The 4,586-nt window shown below is 59.5% G+C and overlaps 1 protein-coding gene across 1 annotated transcript; it reads right to left on the minus strand.

The window, feature by feature from the left end:
• Nucleotides 1-1,884: 1,884 nt before the first annotated feature.
• On the minus strand, nt 1,885-4,528 carry TRIM35 (tripartite motif containing 35). The gene is made up of 4 exons (XM_009895465.1): nt 4,289-4,528; nt 4,128-4,150; nt 3,495-3,616; nt 1,885-2,450 (listed from the first exon to the last, which is right to left on the minus strand). The coding sequence occupies exons 1-4, from the start codon at nt 4,526-4,528 to the stop codon at nt 1,885-1,887; spliced, it is 951 nt and encodes a 316-aa protein (XP_009893767.1).
• Between the last annotated feature and the right edge of the window lie 58 nt (nt 4,529-4,586).

Consider the following 4,586-nt stretch of genomic DNA (forward strand, 5'->3'; position numbering starts at 1 on the left):
AGATGGGGATCCCGGGGATCCCACAGGCTGGAGCGGGACCATCACTCCCCATCCTCAGCAGGAGCAGCCAGAAATGATGCTAAAATAATGCTGCGGCTACTAATTATTATTATTATTAATGAGATCCTTCTAATTGCTGCAAGGAGGAAGGTTTGAGGTCCCAAAGGGTCCTGCAAGTACCCAGCGTGTCCCAGGCGGGATCTCAGGCGTCAGGGAAGGGTGCGACGGCTGCGGAGGAGGGTCCCGGGCAAAACCCACCTGCTCCTTATCAGAGATTTTCTCCAAATTTGCCCTCCAATGTCGGATGTGCGAGCAAATGTTCAGTCCCGGGGAGACATCACCCATTTCTCTGCCTCGGTGAGAGTGAAATTAAGCTCAGGGGAAGGTGCAGGCACCGTTTATTAGACTAAAAACCATGGAGTCTTAGGGAGCCAACCAGTTCAACAATTCATATTGTTTCCTGCAAACTGATTTTTCACGAAATGATTCAGAAAAAAAAAAGTCCGACCGGTTCAGTTTTGCCATGTGAAGAGATGCCTCATTTCCCCTTTTGTTGCCATTTTTACGCCAGGCACCTGCTCCGGCACTGGCGGTCGCGGGAGAGAAATACTCCCTTCGGACCTGAAAAAGAGAAACGCCTCATCCTGCTCCAGCCCTGGCAACTCCAAGACCTTCGCCGCCTTTTTATTGTTCCCAAATAACGCCTTCCTTGTGCCTAAATTGGCCGCGGGATGCCCAAATTCCCAGGCACTGCCAGTTTTTTGGGGGAGGTGATGGGCGGTGGCGGGATACAGTGCACGGAGGAAGACGGGATGCTCGGGCCGATGTTCCTCCTTTCCCCGTATCCAAGGATGCTCGGCTGGAAATAGATAACGTCAGCCGACGTAAGGAAGGCGGAGGACCCCCGGGGTCGCCCCCGCACCACACGCCTCCAACATCCATCTCCCTTTTGTTTTTCCGCCACCGCCTCTTGTTCCTAAGGAGCATCCTATGCAAACGGTGAGAAACCATGGAAACCGGCCGTTAATATCAGCATCCCGCCAGCGAGGTCCCGGCCAGCCAGGCAAAGCGGGCAGCACCGGCAGCACTGCCTGCCAGGCATCCTCCCTTTCCCCCGGGCATCACCTTGAAACCCCAAGCGCTCACCAGGATGGGAGGAAAAAAGCCTTTTTTGGCAGGATTAATAGCAGGCCAGACCCAGCGTGGGGTGGCAGAGGGGAGGGTTTGTCTCCCTTCATCCCACCTCCCAACCTCCTCCACCTCCAAACACCAACCGCACGTCATCACCTGACTCCCGGAGCTGGGGATTTATGGAAAAGCCCCCTCGGAAGGGTAAAAGGCATAGGGAGAAGGGTCGGAGGAGACAGGTTGTTACTCTCAGGGATGTCCCCCATAATGGTTTTTCTCGTAGAGGGGAAACACACACTTCTGCCTGCATCTCTCCGGCCATGCGGGACTTTCCCGTGCCCGAGGTCTGTGGGCAGACATCACCGTCCCCTGCTTTATCCACCCCAGGGAGACTTGAAGCCCTGCAAGCTGCAACACTCGGACAAGCTTGGAAAGCCCTCAGGTGGTCGAATTTACTATTTACAGCCCTCCCCCAGCAGGGAGACACCTTCTCCCCGAGACCTTCTCAGCTTTGATCCATCACGGATCAAGAGAGGTGCGGGAAAGGAGCGGGGGCGATTTAGGCAGAGAAGTGCAGAGCTGTACCAGAAGAGAAGAATGTTTATTAATGATTTAAAAAAAGAGGCAGTACATACATACATACATAATTCTTTTTCCTTTTTTTTTTTTTTCTTTCTTTCTCCTAAGGGAAGTTGGAAAAGCATCCGGAGAACCCCAAATGCAGCGGGAGGCCGCGGTGGCAGGAGGTGGTGGCCGCTAGACGGGGACATCCTCGTGGACGCGGACCCGGAGGGGACAGATGCGGAGCGCTTCGGGCAGCGCGCCCTCCGGCCTGCCCCCCACGTAAAAATAGGGGAAGACGGTGCCGCCAAAGTTCTCGTGGAAGGTGTAGATGTGGGTCTTGCGGTCGGCATCGTAGAAGGAGAGCTCTCCTTCATTGCAGTCCAGCTCCACCCGGATCCGTCTCAGGTCGCCCACCACCGCCTCGGAACGCGCCGTGTTGGATGCTCGGCACGTCTCGCCGTTCTTCCCAGGCAGGCGGTAGATGTACCAGAAGCCGGAACGAGCATCGTGGTGGAAGGTCCAGTGGGTGCCACCGCACGGCCGGGCCACCCCCACCCTCCAGTTCATGATGCCGCCCAGGTCCACCTCCCAAGTGTGGAAGCCCGTGGAGAAGCCGTGGGAGCCCAGGATGCAGGGGGCCGAGGTGAAGCGCTCGGGGTTCTCCACCAGTGGCTTGTAGCCCCCGTTGGTGACACTGGTGAGGTCCTCAGACACCGAGAGCCAGCACCCCGCGGAGTTGGGGTCGAAGCTGAAGGGCACTGTGGTGGGGACATAAGTGTTAGGAGCATGTCTTGCTGTAGGGACGAGCTCGTGGGGGGACCACAGCCCTGCAAGTATCCATCCATCCATCCATCCATGCACCCATCCATCCATCCACCCACCCATCCATCCTTTCCTAACCCAGCTCACTATGGAGAAATGCACCCTCTGGGGCTTCCCTTTTGGGGTGTAAGTGCCCCAGAGCACCCTTTATGCTCTCCAACCTCCTTCCCCAGGGCCATCAGCCACGGGCATGGTTGCTTCACGCTCCTCTCCAGCACCCACCGCCCCTGGGATTGCCCCATGCGAAGGCTGCTTTAGCTGTAGAACCACAAAGTGGTTTGAGTGGGGACCTTTAAAGACCATCTAGTTCCAACCCCCAGCCCTGGGCAGGGACACCTCCCACCAGCCCAGGTTGCTCCAAGCCCCGTCCAACCTGGCCTTGAACCCCTCCAGGGATGGGGCAGCCACAGCTTCTCGGGGCAACCTGCCCCAGGGGATCACCACCCGCACAGGAAAGGATTTATCCCTCAGATCTCATCTCAATCTCCCCTCTTCCAGTGTAAAACCATTCCCCCTCATCCCACGGCTCCCCTCCCTGACCCAGAGTCCCTCCCCAGCTCTCCTGGAGCCCCTTTAGGCACTGGAAGGGGCTCTGAGGTCTCCCCTTTTTGGCCTTCTCTTCTCCAGGCTGAACCCCCCCAACTCTCCCAGCCTGTCCTCCCAGCAGAGGGGCTCCAGCCCTCCCAGCATCTCCGGGGCCTCCTCTGGCCCCGCTCCACCAGGTCCATGTCTCTCCTGTGCTGAGGCCCCCGAGCTGGAGGCAGCACTGCAGGGGGGTCTCCCCAGAGCAGAGCGCAGCAGAGGGGCACAATCCCCCCTCGCCCTGCTGGCCACGCTGCTGGGGATGCAGCCCGGGATGCCGGGGGCTCACTGGGCTGCCAGACCACGTTGCCGGCTCCTGGCCAGCTTTTCCCCCCATTAACCTCGGCACAACCACTCTTTGAGGGGGACCCACGTGTCCCCCAGGCCCAGCACCTCACCGACAGTGATGGTGTCCAGCATCTTCTTCCACACGTTGTACTGCAGTGAGCCCAGGTACTTGGCAACGTCGAGGAGCATCCCCGAGGGCACAGCCTCCGGCTCCTCGGCCGTGCAGGCGATCCTAGGGCAGGGGCAAGAGGACGGAGAGGGGTCAAGGATGGAGGAAGGGACTGAGCTGGGTCTCCTGGGACCCTGGGTTTTGGCAGGGATTTCCCCACCGGCATCCCACATCTCCTCCTGGGCTTTGCCTCCACCCTGTTCTCACCCCAGGAGGGTGGTGAATCCCCCCAGGAGGATCCCGAATCCCCCCAGGAGGGTCCCGAATCCCCCCAACCTCACGGTTTTAATGTTTCCCCCAAGACCTGCAATGCTGCTTTGTGTCTGCATGCACATCCCCCCCTAATCCTGCCCGGAGGCACCCATGGGTGCTGCCATGCCTTGGGGACACCCAACACCTTCTTCTGCCAGAGCAGCCGGATCCAGAGGGGACATGTGGGTCCGGGAATTCGCTTGGGGCAGAGATGTCACTCTGCAGGAGACCCCCTTCAGCCCCAGAGAGGGGGTGCGGGGGTTCAGCCACCCCGAGCATCCCGTGTCACCAGGCAGGGGACGTGGCGGGGACCGGGATTTACCTGCGCTTGCGGTTCTTGTGGCTCTGAAAGAGAAGGAGACACCGAGCATCAGATCCTTGCTTGTAAGGGGTCGCGGGGGCTGGCAAACCCCCAAAGCATTGCCCAACACCCTCCCCCCTCACACCCCGGCACGGGGCAGGACCCCGGCGGGTGCCCTTTACCATGAGAAAGGTGTAGTCATCCTCCTTGAGGTCCGCCTGGAGCTGGAAGGCTTCGTTGAGCAGGGTCTGCCTCTCCTTGGCCAACCGCTTCATCTTGCCCTCGATGAGGCTGTGCTTGTGCCGCGTCTCCTCCTGCAGCCGGGCACGCAGCGCCTTCTCCTCGCCCCGCAGGAACTCGTGCAGCTTCTCAAACTCCTTCCCGATCTGCTCCTCCAACCGCGCCGCTTCCACCTGCCCCATACGGGGACATCACCACCTCTCTGCGCAGCCCCCAATTCCCCTGGGCTCCCTCCCCATC

The sequence above is a fragment of the Charadrius vociferus genome, unplaced genomic scaffold (assembly GCF_000708025.1).
Source record: "Charadrius vociferus isolate BGI_N301 unplaced genomic scaffold, ASM70802v2 scaffold41, whole genome shotgun sequence".
NCBI classification, from domain to species: Eukaryota; Metazoa; Chordata; class Aves; order Charadriiformes; family Charadriidae; genus Charadrius; species Charadrius vociferus.